At 30.8% G+C, this 23,516-nt stretch overlaps 3 protein-coding genes, 1 long non-coding RNA gene and 1 pseudogene across 4 annotated transcripts; 3 read left to right on the forward strand and 2 right to left on the reverse strand.

Annotated features, from left to right (window-relative positions):
* The first annotated feature begins 388 nt into the window (after positions 1-388).
* On the forward strand, positions 389-2,966 carry LOC133705133 (uncharacterized). Its single transcript, XM_062130245.1, has 4 exons — positions 389-1,590; positions 1,922-2,132; positions 2,221-2,350; positions 2,472-2,966. Exons 1-4 carry the CDS (start codon positions 713-715, stop codon positions 2,732-2,734), a joined length of 1,482 nt encoding a protein of 493 aa, XP_061986229.1. The 5' UTR covers positions 389-712; the 3' UTR covers positions 2,735-2,966.
* On the reverse strand, positions 2,840-4,215 carry LOC133705134 (uncharacterized). Its single transcript, XR_009844203.1, has 2 exons — positions 3,850-4,215; positions 2,840-3,171 (listed from the first exon to the last, which is right to left on the reverse strand). It is a non-coding gene; the product is annotated as an uncharacterized LOC133705134 (long non-coding RNA).
* Positions 4,216-6,072: 1,857 nt separating this feature from the next.
* On the reverse strand, positions 6,073-6,723 carry LOC133705186 (uncharacterized). Its single transcript, XM_062130323.1, has one exon. It carries the CDS (start codon positions 6,721-6,723, stop codon positions 6,073-6,075), a length of 651 nt encoding a protein of 216 aa, XP_061986307.1.
* A 12,255-nt stretch (positions 6,724-18,978) lies between these two features.
* On the forward strand, positions 18,979-20,678 carry LOC133705187 (uncharacterized). Its single transcript, XM_062130324.1, has 3 exons — positions 18,979-19,210; positions 19,693-20,043; positions 20,158-20,678. The coding sequence occupies exons 1-3, from the start codon at positions 18,979-18,981 to the stop codon at positions 20,676-20,678; spliced, it is 1,104 nt and encodes a 367-aa protein (XP_061986308.1).
* A 2,422-nt stretch (positions 20,679-23,100) lies between these two features.
* Positions 23,101-23,516, forward strand: part of LOC133705189 (receptor-like cytosolic serine/threonine-protein kinase RBK2) — a 2,660-nt pseudogene continuing 2,244 nt past the window's right edge.

A 23,516-nucleotide genomic window follows, 5' to 3' on the forward strand; every position in this document is an offset into this window, starting at 1 on the left:
AAAAAATTATTTTTTTTTTAAAAAACGTCATTTGACACGTAAAACTTATAATACAAGAACCCAAGAACAGTAGTCACACTCATCTACCTGTTTGATCGTGACTATTGCCCATTTGTGGTTGGGCCTTCATGTCCCCCTGTGGACAAAATCCTCTTGAAGGAATCAGCGTAGAAGAAAACTCCATGTGTGATTGCTTCATCTCTTAACTCGTACTTCTTAGTCAACAAATTTGGATTAAATCCTTTGAAAATTTGTCAGACTTGCTAAAGAAAATCTAATTTCAGCTGCACTGGTACGCAAAGCCATTCGGAAGCCACTTGTGTCATTATTGTGTTGGAGACTTGAAGAAAGTCTTGCTTCTTATTATTCTATATCTTGTGGCTTCCAATTATATCTTAGTTTCAATGGTAGCAGTTGGTATGCTTTTTGAAGGGTTTCAAAAGAAGCTCAACAACATTGCTAATTTGTCAAAAACTACCCCACTCCTTTGGAGCAGTTGAAACTTGGACTAGGAAGCATTTTTTTGCCTCTACAACTACCTTCTCACTACCACATTGTTAGTTACGCAACAAGCCTGTGTTCCCTGCTACCTCTCCCTTCTAGTTCCAGAGTTAGTCTCGTATCTAATTATACTACCGTGACACAGTGCTAAAAGCCTGAAACTTGTTGCATTGCAAATTTTTAAAAAGGATCTGTGCAACAAGCATCTTACATGTTGGGTCTGATAGGCAGGAAGTTGCGGCAGCTCTGTGCAAGGATACGGTTGCTGATATGGAGGCGTCCAAGGCCAAAAGTTATTATCAAAAGGTTTGGAAAAATAAGCTCCAAAGATCGATGTAAATGGCGTCCAGGCTTTCGTAAATCTTCAATTCATCTAAATGGAAAGCATGGTAATTCTAGTTCTGATAGACCAATTCGAATTGCCACATTCAATGTTGCCATGTTCTCTCTTGCACCTGCAGTTCCCAAGGCTGAGGAATCAATCATGATCAGTCAAGAACATGACGGCTATATGGCATACAAGAGTCCGGTGGAATTCGATGCTCAAGTAAACTCTGTAAGCTATTATCCCAAGAGCATACTCAAGCAATCTCCCTTGCATGATAGCCTGAAAAATTCAGAGCAATTCCCGGCAGAAAAGAAGGTTTCAAGATCAAAACTAAAGGTTTCAATTAATCTTCCTGATAATGAGATTTCATTAGCAAATAGTAAATTGCTTGGCTTTGTGGAGGATGAAAGGGGGGGGTCTTCTAACATTGTTGCTAGCAGAAACTATAGAAGCAATGTTGTGATGAGGTCTCCTGTGTGCTTGCCGGCTAATATGACTCAGTTCATAAGTGAAGAAGGCTGGAAAAGCAGCAGAAGCATTATGGAAGTCTTAAAAGAAGTGGATTCTGATATCTTGGCCCTGCAAGATGTCAAGGCAGATGAAGAGAAAGGCATGAGTCCTCTATCAGATTTGGCTGCTTCCTTGGGGATGAAATACGTGTTTGCAGAGAGCTGGGCACCGGGATATGGAAATGCGATCTTGTCAAAGTGGCCAATCAAAAGGTGGAAAGTTCAGAAGATTGCCAATGATGAAGATTTCAGGTACTGCTTTTTTCGCTGTTATACTAAACATGCAGATTATTTTTTTTTGGAACTAGTAAGTTCATTTTTTATAAAGGCAGATGTCTGCGATTTCTGATGGACAGGCATTGATCATGGACCATATTCAAAGTTGTATGCTTCTCCTATGAATAGCTAAGTTAGAAGAGCTTATCTGTCTGAATGTTCTAGGACAAATTGTCACCACTTAAACAGATGAATTACTGCTCTGTACAAGCATCAGCTTGATTTTCTAGAAATATATTTCAAACATTCTTCCTTGAGAATCTCAAACTTAAAGCGCAACGGGCAAAACCTTGTCTTTTTAATGCAGGAATGTGCTGAAGGCCACAATTTATGTGCCATGGGCAGGAGAAGTAGACTTTTACTGCACCCAATTAGACCACTTGGATGAAAATTGGAGAATGAAACAGATAGGAGCAATGATAAAATCAAATGACATGACTCCTCACATATTGGCAGGAGGTATCAATTCTCTTGATGGATCAGATTACTCATCAGAGAGATGGATGGACATTGTCAAGGTATAATTTTCAACAAAAAATATCTTGATAATCTACATTAATGCTAGCGTTTTCTACACCTTCTAACCCGCCAGTATGGATTTTCCAGTACTACGAGGACATAGGAAAGCCAACACCAAGAATCGAAGTGACAAAGTTTCTGAAGGGAAAAGGATACGTAGATGCAAAAGAATATGCAGGGGAATGCGAGCCAGTAGTCATCGTTGCAAAAGGCCAAAGTAATTGAACAACCTTGTCTTGGTTTTTTTGCCAAAATTTAACCAGTTTTTGTACTTCTTTTTCCTTTTTCTCTTTCGAGATGATCATAAAGTTTGCGTGTCATAAATTTTGTTGAAATAGATGTACAAGGGACATGCAAGTATGGCACAAGAGTGGATTACATGCTGGCATCACCCTACTCACCATACAAGTTTGTTCCAGGATCATACTCGGTGATCTCATCCAAAGGAACTTCTGATCATCACATAGTTAAAGCTGATATCATAAAAGTAGGAGAGGGTTATCAAGGGACTGCAATTGGAGAACCCCAGCAAGCAAAGCAGAAAGTTGTAAGAATAACAAATCCCTGGTGTTCTAGAGGCGTATGGAAGTTGAACACTTGAAAATCTTCATGGATAAGATAAATGTCTGATATTTTTGTAGTAAAATTATCTATGATTTGATTTTACTGATGGATTATCGAATTCAAAGTGCATTATTTGCACAAATTTCTGACAGGACAAATTCAATATGTTATTTATAGATGGATATATAACGAAGATATTACTATGAAACTTTCTATTTGTTTACCCTCTTGTTGCTACACATGATAAAGATCGAGACTGTTGTGTTGAAGTAAGCTTTAGACTACCCAAAATGATAGCCTTTTTCCCACTTTCCTAGCATTGAAGGATGCTCCGGTTAGGCCTGCTTTCTATCGACACCATGAACACGGTGCCCGAGAATACCAGGAGGCAACGCCATGAGCAAAACCTTCTCGGTGGACGATCAAAACAAGGATAGAAGCTCTCCACGATGTAGCTATCCAACAGGACCAACACTGCAAACACGATCAAGGAAAAGAAAGCATTAACAAAGTCACCAACTCGAAGCTTGGAAGTTGACATGTCGACAGAGCCAGCAGAATATCTAGAGATGGCCAAGGCCTTTCATGGTTGCAGTTCCATAGTGAGTTAACCCTTGTATTCCATCTTTAAGCACTGAACGTATTAATGGGCTGTCCAAATTGACAGGACTTATGAGGGGTGAAAATATTACTCAGTTATTTTTTAAAATATAAATTAAAATAATATTTTTTATTTTTAAAAAATTATTTTTTATATTAACTCATAAAAATTATCTGAAAACACTAAAAAAAAATATTGTTTTGAGATAAAAAAAATAAAATAAAAATTCAATTTTTTTATAACATTTTTTAAACGAAAAAACAAAAAGTTTCTTGGAACAGTGACCAGTGCAAATTTACATAAGAAAACAAGTGAATCATATGTATATTATTAAATTATTTTTAATGTACACTAAATGACAGAATATGTTTTTGAAGTAATTTTTGAACCACACAATAAAAATAAAAAACAATCCATTTCCACAAAATTCATTTTCCAAAAGGGATTTGTTCTCCAGGAACAAGTTCCTTTCTCCTTTCTCCTTCGTGTGATTTTAGAGACACAAGTTTCCCAGAACCCTAATTAGGGCACCCATGGGATAATGGATTCACCTTGAGAAATCAAGATATTCCTGACAGCCTTGATGGTTTTCGGCTTAGCTTTTCCATCTTTTTCTTCTTTATCAATTATATTCCATCACTCTGTGTAGTGGAAAGCCCACAATGCCTAACCGGACGAGATTTCTATGTCTTCTGGCTAACGTTACGCCGCACTTGAGCACAGATACGTAGGACCACAGCTCCACCACCTTTCCTCCACAGAAAATGCAGTCCAGCCCAGAGAGATCATTTCTAGGAAAACACTCAAAACTTTCACTTCTGATCACACTCTTGCGACCCTGTCTTGCCAGGAAAAAAAGAAAGAAAGAGACATCCATGCAGCTGCACCCTGAAAGCATATATATATATATATATATATATATATATATATATATATATAGTGGAGATGCTATTTAAAAGAACATAATATAGTTTTATAATTTTTTATGTGTATGAATGTTATTTAGAAAACTCAATTATATTTTAATATATTTGATATATAATTATTTTAATAACTTGATATGATCCGATTAGCTTAATAAGTCTAAAGATAATCTAAATAATTCTCAATTAAAAATCAATATTAAAAGATGAAATTAAAAAAATTCAATTAAAAAAAAATTGAGTCAATCCAGATAAACTCGTCAAACTCATACAAGTCATGAGACTAAAATAATCTTATAAAAAATAAACTGAAAAAACATAAATTAAAATAAATCAAAGAAAAAAAACTAGTGGAAAAAAATATTATTACAATGAATAGTGTTTTATAAAGTTTTAGAATTTTTATAAAATACATAAAAATAACATTTTTATAAGAAAAATAATATTTTACATTTTGTTTTGCATCTAAGCATGTAAAACATGCATTGGAAAACAAAATTAATATATATATATATATATATATATATATATATATATATATATAATTTTAATTTTTGGCTTACATACCTATACACAACAAACAATAATGGTTAAACAAGTTATAATTTTTAGACCTGAATTGACTCGTTATGCCGAACCAGATTTCAAAATTAAAAAACAAGCACTTTAAAACTCGAAACCTTCGGCTCAAGCTAATTTTTTTATGTTGAATTATACTAAATATTTATCTAATAAAACTCAATTAACCAACCACATTTTTAGTGACTTGTCCAAGCCTAGTTCAAATGTAGGGTCAATGTTAAAGAAATTATACTTTAAAAAATGAACAACATTTTAATAAAATTATTTAACTTTAATTAATTCAATAAACTAAGAACTGATCCAATAACCTAAACCTCGTATCTTTTCTGGGACAAAACACCGATTAACCATACTATGATATATGAGTGTTCCATCCAGACAGACAGAGCCAGCTTAAAATAAATAGGATTTTGAACAAAATTATAAATACAATTTTAGAAAATATTTTATTTATTTTTTATATTTGTGTGACAAATAAAATCTTAGATAGTTTTCATTTTATAAAATGTAAGTGAAAGTCTCTTGCCATTGCTAGCACTTAGCTTAGCTTAAGCCGGCTGCCGGCTCTGGTCTAGATTACCCCGTCCAAAAGCTCAGGGAAGCTGCCTGGAACATCCCTCCAACAACCCATTTATCTGTCCTAATGAGAATGAAATTTCTTTAAAGCTAATCATCTTCCCTTCCTTCACAAAACTAGGGAAACCAGAGATCAACTAATCAGAAAAATGCAAATTCTTGGAAAGTAGAAAAACAAACCCAATAATTATCAGTAGAATATTATTATTATTATTATTATTATTATTATTATTTAGAGAATAATAAAGATCAATTATTATAAATATATTTTCCTTGCTTGAATTCAACTTGATTTTGATCTCGCTTCACATAACATTAAAGTACAGAAGGGAAGTCTAGGTGGTGGCCTAACAAAGACTTTCACTAATTCCTTCTCTCACAACCCTAACTCCCAAATATTACAGCATCCACCCCCACAATTTCCTCCTTTTCGTTTCTCCACCCTAGACAACTCCCTAATTACCCATACAACCCATTTTTAAAAACAGCCCTCGGGTTAACCCAGTACTACATAACACCACCACAAATTTAACTGATTCGCCCCCGTATTCTTCCCTGATTTCCAGATCTGCCTCCAGTTTTGTAAAAAGCTGACGGGAGGATCCCGGAAATCAAGGGAAGCGTATCAAAGACGAAACATAGAGGCTAGAGAGATTAACATGGAGAGAAAACCCGAAAGATTCTACTCGGATCTCAAATATCGAGCCGAAGCAAACGCCTGAGGTCTCTGGTGGCTGAGTCATCAACCGAAAGATGCTTCTTCTTTGAGAACAACGGTAAAGGAAGCGAACTCGGTGGCGGAGATACTGAAAAGGCCGATCCGGCGTACATATCACAATTCCCAGCCACCGGAGACCTAAGATCCACGATCCTGATCTGTTTTGAAACCATTTTGGGGTCCGGACCCAATCTGTCCGTACTAGTAACAACCAAATCCCCACCATTTCCTTGCTCCTTCTTCGAGGAAACAGTCGCAGACGCAGTCTCGCTACTCTTGATCTTCGAATCTAGCGACTCTCCTCGCCGCAAAATAGTCACTTTCTCCATCACTTTGTTGTTGCTGCTGCTGTTATTCTTGTAGATCTTAACAAAATCATCAACAGAGCGTGATTTCTTTGAAACCGACGGCTCTGATTGTTTCTTTCTCTGGTCCGATCTATCAGACCGAACCGCTGTTGGTTTCCTGTTGAACCTAGGATTGTTGCGGTTGTTGTTAGAGCTATAAACGTTAGGGTTAGCAAAGTTTCCGTTCCCGTTTCCATAGTAATAATTCCTCCTCCGACAGGGAGAGACTCTTGTTCTTTCAGTCAGACAATCCTGTGGTCTCAAAACCTCAGTCCCCATAATAAATTTAAACAAACAACAACAATAATAACTAGACTAAACAAGAAGAGATGAAAAATTTACAAGAATCTGTTAGGGTTATTGTCGTTATGTCTGTCTAGCCTTTTCCTTTCCTTCTCCTCTATCACATGGAAGGGAAAGGAAGGAAGAAGAGAGAGGGGGAAGGAGGAGGAGGATGTGGTGGTTGGGATTTTTTGAAATGAAAAGATGTGGCTGTGAAGGAGAGGTGATGGGGTTGTGTCCTATTTATATAGGGGAGAAGATGAGAAAAAACGGCAAAGGAGAGTTTCTTCGCAGTCCGCCCTGGCCTTCCCTATTATTACATGATTTTTTTATTTTATTTTTTTGGGTTAGGGCCGCCTGGTTTGACCGGTGCTCCAGAGCTGACCCTGACTGGGTCTTTGTTGGAATTGGGTGGGGTCCTGTTGACGGACACGGTAACAGCAAAGCATGAGAAGGCAAAAACTTTTGTTTGGACAGCTACGAAACAGGTCTACAATTTACAATATGCTCCCCGATCTTTAAACTTTTCACGACAATGCATGTGTGATATTAACCAAAAAATCATTTTAAAATATGCAATCGATCAAAGCTTGGTTTACCCAAACATACAGAGATAAAATAATAAATGCTATCTTATTTTAATTATGATATTTTTCATTTAAATAATTTTTTAAAAATCATATATCTAAAGAATAGGAGAAGGCTTGTTGAAAGATGGATCCAATATGGAATTAATTTCAAGGAATGGGGGGGCTGAATTGTGAAATGTGCTATAGTTGTGGATTTATTTGTAGTTGTTCTTATATTTTTTCTGTTAGGAAACTAGGGGGCTATCTGTTTTAAGGATAACGGCGTTTGCGGGTGCCCAGGAAAGGGTTAGTTGTCGGTTTCCATCTGTGGATGGAAATTGTTTTAAGGTGGGGCCCAGAGGGGCCTGTGTTGTTTGATAATTAATAGGTTTGAATGATGATAGGTTTGTTTCTGGTGTGGTGAACCTATACAATACCTTTTGGTTGTGGTGGTGCTCCCTAGCAAAAAGAAACATAAAATAAAAATCATCTTTTGTAACGTAGGATATAATATTTTTTAAAGTATTTTCTAATTAAATATATATTAAATTACTTTTTATAGATTTTATATTGACATGTTAAAATTATAAAAAATATATCTAAAAAATATTAATTTAATGTTTTTTTAAATAAAAAATAATTTAAAAACAATTTAAAAAACAGTAATTAACAACACAATGCTAAACAATCACTTAAATATCATGTTTTTAAATAATACAAAGTTATTAAAATTAGTTTGATGCTTGATCTCTTTCAAGGCTTAGTTTTTAAATTAGGTAAGTTAATCAAAGTTAATTATAATTAATCAAAAACTATATTATTTTGAATATAAAAAAAAAGGTTAGGTATCGGTAGTGATCCTTCAAGTCAACTTAGATTAATTATGTTGGAATTTTTTATGATTTATGTTAAGTTAAGAGATGAGTGAGGTTTAATAAATGTAGAATTACCTTTTATTTTTATCTTATTTTTTTATAAGGATTTTTTTTAATTATCATTTATTTTAGATTTTGATATTTAAGATATTTTTTATTAGTATTTTTAGAAATAATTTTTTATATTTATATATTAAAATAATTTAAAAACAAAAAAAATTAATTTAAAACAAAAAAAATTAATTTTTTTTAATATTTTAAAAATACAAAAATGAAAGAGCTCAGTTTACAAGGACAGATTCGTCGCCAAATTAGTTCTTCTTTTCTTTGCACTATGTACATTCCAAAATACTAAACTATAGGAAAATCATGTCGTCTCGAGATTTAATTAGTGATTTGCATATTTGCATGGAAGTTGAGTGCAAAATAATTCCTAAAAATTATTTTTAAATTTGATTTGCAATAAAAATCCCCGGTGTTGTTAATAATCTTCATGGAAATACCGTCCTCTTCAACAATTAAATGAACATACAAACCATAATAGAGTTCGCTGAATTCCTTACGTATATTTATTTGAAAGTATAGTTGGAATTATTTTTTTTATTTAGAAATGTATTAAAATAATATTTTTTTATTTTTTAAAAATTATTTTGACATTAACATATCAAAATAATTAGATAACACTAAAAAAAATATTAATTTAAAAAAAATAAAAAAATAAAAAATATTTAATTTTTTAAAAAATATTTAAAATACAAAAACAAACAAGTTTCACATTGCACCATACACATTATTTTATTGTAATTATTTAATTTCATTTAATTCAAGCATTTCATTTTTTTCAAGCAAAAGCAATGATTTCTTACTCCTTTTGTCATCATTCTTGTCTATGTATGTGTGTGTTTCATCGTCCAAAGAGCATTGAAATATGGCCACTTGCTTTTGCACTTTTTTTTTTCTTTTCTCAAAACTATAATCGTAACTTTATAAAGTAAGGAAATCATTGAAGATTACACAATTGCTATGCTTTAGAAAAGCTCGCCAAGGCATAGCTGTAGTATCCTATCTGAGATTTCACTTGTAACGATATAAATGTATCGCCCGGTTAATTTTTATGAGTTATTGAATTGATTCGGGTTAATAATTTTTATTTTAAAAAATAAAAATTATATTGATTTAGTCTAGTTTGATTTGATGGGGTAAATTTATTAATTTATATTTTTTAAAATTAAAATTAAAATTCATTACAAGTAAAGTCTTGAATTGCGAGTTTTTCGAATTAAACTATTTAAATTGAATGAAAATTTAATAATTATGACACAAAGGAACTCTTTCCATCTTTGTTTCATAAAATAACTTGGAGTCCATGTGCTTTGAGTTGGTCGAGGATTCTCCCATCTATTCCATGCCTACTCAAATCGAGACCAAGTGTTTTAGTTGCAGAGTTTTTAATTAAATGGTGGAAACCTACTTCAAAACATTGCAGGATAGGAAGCAAATCTTCTGTTTAGATTGCGTTGTTTCTTTAATGAAGTGCTTATCAACAAATGCACTAGGTAGGTATGCTTATAATTTAGACTATGATATCGAAATAATTTTATAAAAAATTAATTAAAAAAATTAAATAATTAATTTAAATTAATTTATTAAAATTATAATTCAAATCATGAGACTAAAATAATTTTATGAAAAACAAATCAAAATAATCATTAAAGCATAATTCTGAATCAATTTATTGTTGAGGAATGAAATTAGAGAAAAAAATTAATCTAAAAATAAAACACAATACGAAACCCGGGTTGATTTAATATGTTGTTGTGTTAATATTAAATAAAAAATCATCTTGAGTTTTATTTTTAAAAAAAAAATCAAACTATATTTTTTACTAATCTTCTGAGTTGCTTTTAAACCTTATAAGTAAACCAAATCATATCAAAATAACTTTCAAATGATTTAATTCAATATTAAATTTGAGCTTCACAAGGAATTGAATTGAGGTTTTAAAATTGACCTATTAAATAGAATTTAATAACGATACCAAATAACTTATTATTACCTCCTGAATATTTTTATTTACATTTAATTTTTTTTATTCAAGCTGCATAATAACACAAACCTTTAAACTATTATTGTACTTAAACTGATATGATTTTGGTTTTTAATTTCATGTATTATTTCGTTTCAATAAAGCATTTATGTTATATCAACTTAATTGTGATTATCAATTAATATATATAACTTAATTTAAAATAATAAATTACTTGAGTTTTTCCAAAATTGTGCACTGCTACTTACAATTTTTTGAAAAGAAATTAGCATAATTTTCCCCCAAACATCTTCTCGATTTTCGTTCTAGTTTAATTTTAAATAAATTCAATTTAAAACGGCTAAAGCCATATCAAATAACTCAATCAACTAAGTTAACCAGCACTTCCTCTAAAGATACCGCCATTCCTTGTAAAGTGAGCTTAAAATGGGTGCCTTTGTGATTCGAACACACCGTCTTAAAAGGGGTTCATCCATGGAAGCTCAATGTAGGGCAGTTTTTGAGTTTTTGTGCACGGTGCTCAGATTACAGAGGCTGATAAGTTGCAGTGCTGGTAACAGGTATAAAACCTTACCGGCATGCATGGTTGATTCAGAACTCAATCGATGTCATTCCTGGTTTAAATAAAATCTTAAAAATATCGATTTGGTTTAACCTAGTTGACTTAGCTGTTAATTGGTCTAGTTTAATTTTTTAAAAAATTAAAATAATATCATTTTGATTAATTCAAGTGTTAATATGTAATCAAAATTTTAAATTGTATCATGAGCTGGATGGATTTAATAATATGTATTAGTTTGCCACTATTATATCTAGTAAGAATATACAAGTGGTAACCATCTAGGTGGTGGTCCAGTAGTAAGAGTTTGTGATCAAGAGGTTTGCTCTCTCTGTGGTCTCAGGTTCGAGCCTTGTGGTTGATTATATGATGATCATTGGAGGCTTACATGGTCGTTAACTTCAGGGCTTATGAGATTAATCGAGGTGCGCGAAAACTGACCCGGGCATCCACATTAAACTAAAAAAAAAAAAGAATATACAAGTGGCAGCTTACATTGTTGTTAACTGGTCAGGTTTTGGATTTGCTTTTTAATGGTCACGAGTTTGAGTCCCATCAGGGTCACTGGAGGCTTACATGATCATTAATTTTAGAATTCGTGAGATTAGTTAAAGTGCGTATAAATTGATCCGGACATTCATATTAAAAAAAAAAAAAAGAAGAAAGAATATACTGTGCACCTTGTTCGCCCGATAAGAACAAGCTATTCAAAACACAAACCTAATTTATCTGACCCCATGGAATTAATTTCCCACTAAAAAAAGATGGAATATTTAAGAAAAAGAGAGGAGCTTTTTCTAAGTGGGGCCAAAAAAGTTTTCTTATTCGGAGAAGTAAACTGGAAGGAAGCAATGATGGTGCGTTGTCTCCCACCCATGATGCCTTTTTATAGAATAGTACGTTGGGAAGGGGTAGTGGAAACATCCTTCTAGAGAGCAAGAAATCCGTGAGAATTTTAAATTATAGTTTTGAAATCCAGACTAGTTTGTTTGATAAGTTAGATTTGAAATTGAAATGAGGTTGGATTATAAAAAAATAAATAAAAAAAAACTTGGTGTGATCCGATGATCCGATTGACCCGGTTGCAACTTGTTAATTTTTGTTTTTTATCAAAACAAAGTCGTTTTGATTTGAAAAAATTAACCTGAGCAAGCTAGTGATCAGGTTAAAATCTAGAACTCGAGTTTTAAACCGAACCTGATACCAAATCAGGATTGAAAATTATGCTGTAAAGTAAAAGATATGAGAATCCAGGAATCTTATTTTCTTTTTTTTTTCCCCTTTCAAAATCATTTGGTCCCTCGAGGGGATGTACATGGGCATGGATCCCTTGTAATTTATATAGTACATTAGTACTACTACACTGTCGTGGAGTTGACATCAATATATAATTAACATATAACTATCATGTGTAAATAAATTTATTATACCAATTTGATGCTAGTGGCTTAAATTATATTTGAAAATAATTGCAAATTGTAGATGCATGATTTATCAATGGCTTGGTTTAGTAGGCTACAAATTGTAGCTTTTTTTATTATTAATCATGTTTAATGGAAGAGTTTTTAGTGCAATCCAGGTAAAACTACACAAAAAACTTTAATAATCAAATAAGATTGAGTGTTTATTTAATAGTATAGCATTAAAAAGTAATATAAATTATATTCTGAAATCTCATTTAAAATTTTTAAGTTATTGGGTTGATATGATTTTTTGACATGATATCAAAGCTTTGATGACCAAGCGGTCACGAGTTCGAATATCACCATCTCTATTTATTTAATAAAAATTAAACACAAAGTAGCGTGGATCTTATCTAAAAAGCTTAAGCTATTTGGTTGAGATGTTTCTTTGACATGTAGTAGATGTTGCTTTTTAAGATGCTTTTTCGCTTTGAAATGTATCGAAATAATATTTTTTTTACAATTTAATTTTAACATCAGCAGATCAAAACAATAAAAAAAAAAGAAGCAAAAATATTTTGAAGGATAAAGATGGACCGCAGTACTAAATAACACATGAATATGTAGTTAAAAATAAAACACAGGCACAACAATTAAAACCAAACAGACCCTCTGAGTTGAGGCATTTATCTCTCAATCATTGTCATGTTTAATTTATGAACCTGCTAAAGATGGGAACATGTATGAGCAAGGGAACAAGCAGGAAGATGTTCCAGTCAGAGCTCACCAGCCATGGAGCTTACGACAAATTTCTTATCAACCACTGGAATATGAAAAAGAAAACATGACAAAAAAATACACCTCAACTTCTTTTTTGGGTGGGAGAAGGGCTGAAATTAATTTCTTAATTGCCATGAAAAATAAATATCACCAAATTTTGATCACACAACATCCAAAATCGGTAACCTGTCCCCTCCCCCCTTCACCATGACAACTCTCCAATTATTTATATATATATATATATATATATATATATATATATATATATATATATATATATATGATAGATGTTGACCGAGTAAAGTTGTGTTAAAAAGAAATTAATTGATTGCATAATTCAAGAATCAATGATGGAAGAATCCTCTGCATAAAATCTTCAATAAGATTAAGATTGGTTTCAATAAGATTAAGATTAGTGTGTTTATTTTTTGAAAATCATTTTTTAAAAAATTATTTTTTAAATTTGTTTGTGTTTGTTTGTCATTAGAAAAGTTGGTCAATAAAAAATATTTTCCGGTCAACGAAAAACAATTTCATATCAAAAAAATTTTGGTTTTATTTTGGATGGAAAATATTTTTTAGAAGTTGTAAAAAATTTAGAAATATTATATTATTTACTGATTATATCAAATTTGGTTATCAAATTTGATTGTTATATATTTTGTTTGATTGTTATATATTTTGTTTGAATTTTTTTTTCAATTTTTTTTCTTATAATTTGATTTAAATTAATTTTTATTTTTATTTTTATGATTGTTTAAATGATATGTAATTATTTTCTTTATGTTGGTTTTACAATGAGAGATATATTAGTAAATGGAAATCCACCAAATAACAGTGTAATTATCATCATCCTAATACAATTAACATGCGTCATTAATTTCCATATTTGAACTCACTCATTAAAAATAATTATTCCTTTTAATATTTAGCTACAAGAGAATAAACTAATACGTCACATCTTTTTTGTATTCCTCGTTTCTAATCATTTCAATTTTGAATGTCTTAAAAAAAACAAAAACAATTTAATTGGTGTGTGATAAAGCGTATAACAAAAAGATAAAAATAAGATTTCTGAAGATCTAAAGTTATATATATATATATATATATATATATATATATATATATATATATATTCTAAAAAATTTCAAATACCATTTTGAAATTATTTGTGGGTTCTTCACGTGTTTTTCCAACAATTTTATCTAATATTAAGTCATAGACTTACAATACGAATCCAGTATTAAAAAGATATGATTTTTCTCTGAAATTTCAAAAATTCCAAATAAAAAATAAAAAATTTCTCATTTCACAATAACAAAATAATATTTTGCTTTCGTGCATACAGTCAAATCCTAAAGGTTTTTCATGCATATTTTCTAAAAAGAATAAAATATTATTTTTATCGTGTTTTAAAAATACAAAATGGATATCACAATCAGTTTATGATTATTTATTAGGGTTTGACTAAAATATAAAAAATTCCACAACAATTAGTTTGTTATTCGGAGTGTTAGGATGTAGCTGTAAACTTTAATATTTAAAAGTATAAAATTATACTATAAAATATATCCTTAAGTATTAAATATATAAACTAGAAAATAAATGTAATGTTAAAATTATGGTCTTAGAACTATTAGGATTTAATATGATAAGATAGAGACTTATTCACGAAGAGAAATTTACCTTGAATTATAAAGTGTACTGAAAATAATATATCTTTTCTTGCACAATTAATCTAATATTAAATGACGAATTCTAAACTCTCCAAACATAATTTTATAAGTAAATCTAAATTTTTTTCAATTTCAACCATCAACAATTCCAGCTAGAGACTTTTTGTATAGATAGTTGACATTGTACTACCAACAATTTCAGCTGCTAGAGGGCAAAGATGATCGATCATTTCATTGAAATCAAAAGTCACAATCGGTTCTTGGTCAGGAAAGAAAGAGTCTTGATTAGTTAAGTAGTCAATTTCCGAGAAAAATCGACACAATGATCTGATTAATTCTGGTCCCTTGAAAAATATTGATGACAATCTTTGAACGGGCATGTGAAAATTCTACCTCTACACTTATTTTGGAGCCTGAATTGGGGCTTCTGGTAACTAGAGATAAATGGCCTGTTTGTTTTTGCGTTTTAAAAGTGTTTTTGATAAAATTTAAATTTTTTTTATTTTTTTATTAACTTCAAATTAATATATTTTTAGTATTTTCAAATCATTTTGATGTGCTGATATCAAAAATGATTTTTAAAAAATAAAAAAACATCATTAGCATGTATTTTAATACGAAAAGCTATTTGAAAAATAACCACAACCATACTGTCAAAACAAACCAAAAGAATACTCAAAACCTGCGATGGCAAGCTTGGGTTGCTTCTTAGGTAGTTAGGTAAACACATCCATAGTCCATTTCATAGCTTCATAACAACTTTTTTTTTTTACCTGTACTATTCAACTATTCAATGGTTTTTTTTTTCACATTAAAAAAATTATAAAAATATTAGAAAGTGAAAAATTCAATTGTATGCTAGCTGAAATATTTTAAAAATATTTAATTGGTGACACGCTAAATAAAATATTTTCTAAAAATAATAATGATATATCGACATATCAGATTAATTCGGTCCAATCATAATTAACCTGCGAAACTTACAAAATAGGATAAGAGATAGTGATAAAACCATGGAGCTCATACCAAAACAAATTAGAAAACTTAATTGTAATGAACCAAATATTAAAGATTAAAAAAAAATTAAAAATTAAAAAAAAAAAACATAAAAAGGTAACTCTAGTACTTAACCTACACTGACGGCCATCACAAAGGCGCAAGCTGGGGTGAATTTTTCTGGACGCTAGAAGAAAAATGTTAAGGTGAAGCAAGGATAGTATTCCAAAATAATATGAAAGAAGTAAAAGTTAAGTTCAGTTAATTTAATAGAATAAAAAAATAGCCATAATTTAACAGCATGAAAAACAAATAAAACTTGGGTGAATCTTCTAAATTTAAGTTAATATTAAAAAATTAAAACATGTGAAATCTCATACTCGGGCTTAATAAAAAAACTCAATTCCCAACCAATTTAATGGTGAAGGATAAAATTATATATAAAAAACAATATCGCAACCAATGAAATCTCCCGGCTTGATTAAGAAGGTCAATCCCTAACCAATGTAATGTTGAACAATAAAATTGAAAAACAAAAATCAATCTAAAAAACTTACCAAAACATAAAATTAAAAATTTAAAGAATGAGGATCAAATTTGATATAGAAAAAAATTGAAGGATGAAATTGCAAAAAGAAATCAATTTTATAAATCATCTAAAATAAAATAAAAATAGCAATAAAAAGAATGACGATCAAATTTGAGAGAACAATTTTTTCAAACTTAAAAACCACAATTAAAAGAATATGGACTAAATCTAAAGGGAAAAAAACTGAAGGAATGATGTGATTTTTCATGGGACAGCACATAAATTGACGTGAAATAGAGAGAAAATAAAGGAAAAAAAAAGCAAATTTATACCAAACTGGACCAAACCACCATGCACACTTAGGGAGAAAGAGGATGCCGATACGATTCAAATGATATGACAAAACCATGGCTAAGACCACTGGATTCAATCACACGTGTCGCACGATGGCAATAGAGCAGATGACGCGTGCCAATTACGTCTCAATAACTTTTTTCATTTTTTATTTATACAAATAATAAAATGGCTATAGGACTAAATAATAATAATAAAAACATCATTATAAAATTACATCCAAGTCCCTGAAAGTCAAGACTAAAAAAATTGGATGATAAAGGCAATTGAGTAATTACATTGTTCATTAGGAAATGAAATTCCTATAATGCCCCTAGATCAAAGGTTTTGATTTTTAACTTTTAAATGTTAATATAGTAACTTTACTATTATTAAAAAAAGTAAAAGACAGTATTGCCCCAAAACAAATAAGAATGACGATTAATCCTGTAAAAAGACCATTTTACCCCTCAAAGCCAATTAATTTGATTTTCCAGTCAAGGGCAAAAACATAATTTTATTATTAAATGTACTGTATTCTAAGACATATCTATAATGTTTTTCTCTCGTGGTTTAGTTTTTTTATTAATGGCATAACCTTCATCGAAGATAAATTGATGAAAAATTTTAATATTAATATAAGATTGGATATTATTTGAAAATAGAAAAGATGAAAATAGTCAAGACAGAAAGGACATGTTTCTTCTTTTCATAAAATCTAAAACAAACTCTAATATGTATAAATTATAAATCCATATAACCAATTTGTATGAGAAAAAACTATAAAACAAGTAAACACAAAAATAAAATACATATACTACAAAAAAATATGCAAAAAAAAATTAACAATTTAAAATTGAGTTCAAATAAAAAAAAATGATAGATTTGTTTACTTAAAGTGGAGAATCTTCAATAAATTTGAATCAGAACACGAATGCTGAAAAACTGAGTGTTGTAGTGACCGAATTTGTTGTGGAAGGTTGAAATCTGTTGAAATTGAGGGGAGGGGGTGATTGTTTGTTGCAAAAATAAAAATGCATAATGAAAAAGGAGAAATGGAGGAGGGGAGAGGAGGGTCTATCGCCAGGTCATAAATTATTTATCATTGATGACATTACCGACGACATTCTATTGGTAAAAATATCACGTCACCGTATGATTTGCCTTTTTTTTCTCGAAATATACCAAGAAAATTTTTTCGTCGGCATATTTATGGATGTACTTTACCATTGATAATGTCGTCTATAAAAGTTACATGTTATCATATTGTTTGATTTTTTTTCATTCTTTAGTCCCTCAGTATATATTGTGAGAAGTTTTTTATTGGTGTTTCCAAATAATACAAGGATAAAAAAGTATATCGGTAAAGATCATTGTAATATACCAACGAAAAAATTTTGTAAGTGTTTTCATTTATTTACTAATTTTCTGCTAGAGCTTTTCCTTTTCCTTTTGATATTGTTTTTTCTTCCATGTTAACAAGCACTGCTTTGATAACCAGCGGATGAACCAGGGGGAGGCCAGCAGGGGCCCGGGCCCCTGCAAAACTTTTTTTTAAGATATAATAAATAATAGACTTTTTAATACAAAATTATTATTTTATTAGTTATGTTTCATTTTAAAGCTATATCTCTGTATCTCTATGTAAAAGGCTAAATAAGTTTTTTAATTTTATTCATTTTCTTTACTGTCTCTCTCTTTTTCTTCTCTGCAACCCTAACCGAAAATATTAATAATACAAAGCATAAAGGTAAAGGTAAAGCAAAGCTGCTGCCAATTAATTCTTCATCAAGGTAATTAGTAATTAGTAATTTAATTTTTTTTATGTTTGTTAAGAATTTGATATATATATATATATATATATATATATATATATATATATATATATATATATATATATAATTTTGCTTTTTTTTTCAGATCTACTAGTTTTACCATTTTTTATTTCTTGTTATAGTGAATATTGTTTTTTCTAATTAATTGGATATATTTTATGGGTTTGTTTGTTTCAATTATGCTTGGATTTTTTTATGTTTTGTTTTTAGCAGAGCCACCAAAATTATCAATTTTTTCTCATGTGTACCTTACTATCACCAGGTCCAATATACAATTAGACACAATCTTTCTAGCTAAATTGAGTTTTTTGAAGAGCGTATACCCAACTTTGATTCAGTGTAAGTTTTCTTATTTAGGAACCAGTAATCCCATTTTTTATGTTAGATATGCTTTTATATATCAATTTCTTTTTTTAATATGTTAATTTTACTTTCATATGTCAGTGTTGTTTACATGTAAAAATTTATTTTTGGTTCTGATTATTGCTTTAACACATCGTTATTTGTATTTATTTTTTAAATAGGAAACAATAAAAATTTATGATGTTTTGATTTTAGGTTGAACCATTAACAAAATAAGAAGAATTGATTCTTTTTTTGAGAAAAAGAGGAAAAATATTGATAACTCACAGCCTAGTAAATCAACTCCAATGTGTAATGTTGAAGTTATAGTTGAACAACCCCAATGTGCTTCAGTTTATGAAGAATCTGCATTGATTAATGAGCAGCCTCCAACTAGAATCGACACTGCTCATCTTATTAGAGATCCAAGCAATCATCCTCAAATTTGGGAATATCCAGTTAATCAACAAGATGAAATTAGAAGGGCATACATTAATTTGGGGCCATATCAACCTTTGATGTCTGAATATCCGCTGACTAGTAAAAAAACATCATCGTCGATTTCAGTCTCATTGGTTCAAAAGTTATCCATGACTTGAATATTCAGAGAAAAATACTGCATTTTGTTTCCCTTGCTATCTATTTTCAAGTAAGTCATTTGAAAAGTCAGGATCAGATACATTTACTGTTAAAGGATTCAATTGTTGGAAGAAAGTTAATGATGAGAAACGATGTGCTTTTTTAACTCATATGGGAAAAAGTCTGAATTCAGCTCATAGATTTGCTACCAAGTGTTTGGAAAATTTGAAAAATCAGTTATATCATATTGAGAAGGTAGTTAAGAGGCAAACTACTCAAGAAATTCTAAATAATCGATTGCGTATTAAAGCTTCAATAGATATTGTTCGTTGGCTCACATTTCAAGCATGTGCTTTTAGAGAATGATGAACGTCCAGAATAAAAAAACCGAGGTAATTTTCTTGAAATGTTGTAACTTTTAGCATCATACAATGAACAAGTAGGTGCTCTTGTTTTGTATAATGCTCCACAAAATGCTAAATACACCTCGCATCAAATTCAAAAAGAAATTTTGCATGTCTTTGCTAGAAATGTTCATTCTTCAATTCGTCATGACATTGGTGATGCAAGATTTTGCTTAATTGTTGATGAAGCTCGAGATGAATCCAGAAGAGAGCAAATAACCCTTGTTATAAGGTTTGTTGATAGAAGTGGATTTATACGAGAACGATTTTTGGATATAGTTCATGTCAAAGATACAACTGCTTCAACTCTTAAGAAAAAGATTTCCTTTGTTTTATCTCATCATAATCTTCATGTTCAAAATATTAGGGGTCAAGGGTATGATGGTGCTAGTAATATGTGTGGAGAGTGGAATGGATTGCAAGCTTTATTCATTAATGATTACCCTTATGCATAGTATGTACATTGCTTAGCTCATCAATTACAATTGGCTTTTATTGTTGCAGCTAGAGAAATATCTGATGTTCACACTTTCTTTCAGAACTTGATTTTTATTATTAACATTGTTAGTGCTTCTTGCAAGCGTAATGATGAATTACGGGCTTTTCAAGCAGCTATAATTGAACATTTCGTTGATATTGGTGAGATTGAAACGGGTAAAGGAGTTAATCAAGTAGGTGGTTTGCAACGACCTGGAGATAGCAGATGGAGTTCGCATTTCAAATCAATTTGTAGTTTGATAAAAATGTATGGGGCAACTTGCTTGGTTTTTGGAAACATCGCTTTAGATGGATCTACTTATTCTCAACGTGATGATGCGGTGTTTTCATTTAAGTTGCTAATGTCATTTGATTTTGCATTCATCTTGCATATAATAAAGAATGTTATGGGAATTATTGATGTTCTTTGCCAAGCTTTGCAACAGAAATCTCAAGACATTTTAAATGCTATGCATTTGGTGACTACCACAAAGACTTTAATTCAGAAGTTAAGAGATGATGGCTGGGAAACTATTTTAGAAGAATGACATCATTTTGTAAGCATCAAGACATTGAAGTTCCTGATATGGATGCTTGTTTTTCTAGTGTGGGACGATCTCGCCGTAAAACAAAATCAATAACAGTTGAGCATCACTATCGAGTTGATATATACAGCTATCATTAATCAACAGTTGCAAGAGCTAGATAATAGATTCAATGAGCAGACGATCGAGCTTCTTAAGTTGAGCACAACTTTAGATCCTAAAAATAACTATAAATTATTCAGTGTTGAAGATATATGCTTACTTGTTAACAAGTTCTATCCTGAAGACTTTTCTGACCAAGAAAAAACTCATTTGAGATTTCAGTTGCAGCATTATGAGCTTGATGTACCCAATCATCCAAAGTTAAAGAATATGTCATCGATTACTGAATTATGTCAAGGATTGGTTGAAACAAAAAAATCAACAATTTATCCACTTGTTGACAGGTTGATTCGACTTATTTTGACTCTTCCTGTTTCGACAACAACTACTGAACGAGCTTTTTCGGCGATAAAGATTGTTAAAACAAGACTTTGCAATTGGATGGAGGATAATTTTCTTGCAAATTATTTGATTGTCTATATAAAAAAAGAAATTGCTGAAAGATTCACAAGTGATATGATAATCGATGATTTCTACTCTATGAAAGAACGACGAGCACAATTAAAATAAATATGTAAGAATCATTCTTTATTATTTTTTACTTTATTTCAAAGTTTTATCAAACATAAATAATGCATCACTTTATCTAATGTTTCTTATATATTTTGTATATTTATATTTGATTGGTATAAAGACCAACAAAATTAAAGTGATGAATACATTATGAAGATGAAATTAACTTCATAACTTTGACTTAATTTGGTATTGTTTTAAACCTCTTATCTTATATAAAGATTGTCATATGTTTGTAGTTATTTCTTTGAACAAAACTAAATCATACAGTTTCTTTTTTTACAATTCATATACATATACAGTAAATTAAAAAAAAATTATATATTTTTATATTATTTTAGCCTCTATCGAATAATCCTAGCTCCGTCTCCCTGTTGATAACCAACTCATCAGAACCGACGTCTAATGCATTCTTTACTTGAACTGGATGGGGTAAAAACCGAAATGCAACTCCTTCAACCTTCAGCATGTACACCTGCAAGATTTATAAAAGGAAAATATGAAAACAGCATCAAACAAATCATCCGATTTAGCACTCTAAAGTAAGCCAAGCCATTCTATAGCTTCCGTTTAACGATAGTTATACCAGGAAGGAGAGTCCTTTCTTCGTTTTTTTCATTTTATTTTTCGTTGCAAATGCCAACGAAGGTCTTATGCGTGCATTTATCTGGTTGCTTACATTCCGTTTCTTTATACCTAACAGATTCACCGTCGAATTCATCACTTCTGATGAACGTTGTTGGACGATCTGGAGCACAGGCACACTTTCTGTCTTTATAAAGGAACATGTTAGTACTGTCATTGTTGCGATCTCCCCTCTGTATAAAATTAGGCTGCAGAAATGCTTGGCTCTTTTGTGTTTTTCGCGTTCATGAAAATCTCTTCTTTTATTGAGGCAGGAAACATGAGCATCATAATTGTTTAAGAAGATAAATTACAACTGTCTGTAATTCCCAGATCAGGAGGAAATTTTGTGTACTTGTATAAAAAAAATGGAATGGTTATGCAATCTATTTTGATTAATAAGCCTTCGAATGTTTGGCTTGACAGAGTGATTCCATGCTTGGTGATGAGATCTGGACAGAATCACATAAATAATACAGCAGTAGTACACATTTTGCTGCGAGATAGGCATTTTACAACCTGAAGAGAAGACGAGAGATTTTCCCGAGCAAGCAGAGAGGAGAATACTGACGTGCAGGTGGGGTCAACTTCTTCTCCCCTAATAAGAAAATACATAAATATGTTACACAAAAATAAAATATCGGATCTTAGACTAAAGTTGTTTTGAGAAAATTGGACCAAATTAATATCTTTCAAGATGGAGAGATGATTTCTATATTTGTATGGTTAAACTTGCCAAGAAAATAATTCTTTCAAGGAAAAAAAAGATTAATATTTACATTTTCAGGGTCAAATTAAGAGTTTTGAAACAAAAAGGACCAAATATATTATATTTTTACAAGGGGAGTCAGCAAAAGTTTTGAGCCTTGGGAGGCCAGGGCCACTCCTTGGAATCGACCCTACTCACAAGCCTTCTTCAATCTACAAATTTTATGGATTTTTTTTTCAACTATATAAAATTAAGCTGGTTAGCTTACTTTTTATTTATTTATCAAGGATTGTATTAATTAACAATAAAAAAAAATCAGAGAGTGAAAATAATGGCAGATAAAAGCCGAATTTTGTGCATAAAAATTAGCAAAGAAATGTCAAGTAATGGGAATATTTAGAGAAGCAAAGAGAAATCATGACGACCGCTACTTTCATCTCTCTGTCTTGCTCGACACGCGTTTCCTCCGTCTCCCTTTTGGTTTTGTATCGTCTCTATGCTTTGGTGACCTCTCAGAAACATCATGGAAATTCTTCTTTGTGGTACGTTTTCATATCCTTAACAGCTTTTTTTTTTCCTCTTGTCCTTGTTGGAATTCGACACGTGTTTATGCTTCGTTAGATCACTCTTTTTTTCTTTTTTCCTTTGATTACTAGTTGTATATAGAGTTGCCATTTTTAATTTTGAAGATGAGATGATGCTAGAAATTTGGTGCTGGGGCTAGAAAAGTTTTTCAAGGAATGAAGTTTGTGTCATGCATGGGAGATTCTTGGCCTTTAATCTATAATTGTTGATGTTTAGCATTAATTCTTGTTAATCATGAGTTGTTTTAA

This window comes from Populus nigra, chromosome 10 (assembly GCF_951802175.1).
Source record: "Populus nigra chromosome 10, ddPopNigr1.1, whole genome shotgun sequence".
In the NCBI taxonomy this organism is placed as follows: Eukaryota; Viridiplantae; Streptophyta; class Magnoliopsida; order Malpighiales; family Salicaceae; genus Populus; species Populus nigra.